The sequence below is a fragment of the Emericellopsis cladophorae genome (assembly GCF_022114955.1).
Source record: "Emericellopsis cladophorae strain MUM 19.33 chromosome Unknown NODE_279_length_657_cov_69_295026, whole genome shotgun sequence".
NCBI classification, from domain to species: Eukaryota; Fungi; Ascomycota; class Sordariomycetes; order Hypocreales; family Bionectriaceae; genus Emericellopsis; species Emericellopsis cladophorae.
The window spans coordinates 1-657 of record NW_026251204.1 but is presented as its reverse complement, the minus strand read 5'-3'; the positions used below and the strand labels follow the sequence as shown (position 1 = coordinate 657).

At 54.0% G+C, this 657-nt stretch overlaps 1 protein-coding gene across 1 annotated transcript; it reads left to right on the top strand.

The window, feature by feature from the left end:
- Positions 1–79: 79 nt before the first annotated feature.
- Positions 80–638, top strand: J7T54_002731 (uncharacterized protein; the record flags this gene model as incomplete). The annotated part of the gene is made up of 1 exon (XM_051510762.1): positions 80–638. A coding segment is annotated over one exon (559 nt), but the record flags the coding sequence as incomplete, so codon positions are not given.
- Positions 639–657: the final 19 nt, after the last annotated feature.

Below are 657 nucleotides of genomic sequence, written 5' to 3'. Positions count from 1 at the left end.
ATACGACAAAGCGGATGATGCGAAGAAGGAAGAGATAGACCAGCAATACACCACTAGCAAGCGCCAAGCCCCTGAAGGCATGGAAGTAGATAACGACGGCACCTCTGCGCCACCGGAAGAAGAAAAGAAAGACGCGGCGCCGAATGAGGCACCTCAAGAGCGTGGATTCGGTCAACCTGACGAGGCATCAGAAAACCCCGGATCCAATGCGAATGATGCCGAGCCGCAGTTCAAGGCCGAAGAAGACGATGGTCTTTTCCTAACGGAACACACTGGAAAGAAGGCGCACACCGGCGACAACAGTCCTGACGAACTAGAAGAGCTGGGCGACATAGGAAGAATCACCTCCGTGACAAGTCTAGTCGACAGTAAGCTGGACATATCTATAAAGGGGCCCTTCGGCAAGTGGTATGCCATTTATCGAGATGGTCCGCGCCATGCACCATATTACCACATGGGCCGCATGGCTGATGATCAGTTTTCTGAGAGTGGGAAGGCGAACGTGTTCCGTCTTGGAGAATCGGGCTCGGAGCCACGGATTCGTCGAGTCATCGGTTTCGTGGGGTACAAGACATATCATGATTATCTTGGCCTGCTCAAAGCCTTGGCCCAGAGGCACTGGCCGGCGGAGAATGGAAGTACGCGAAAGAAGCCGCC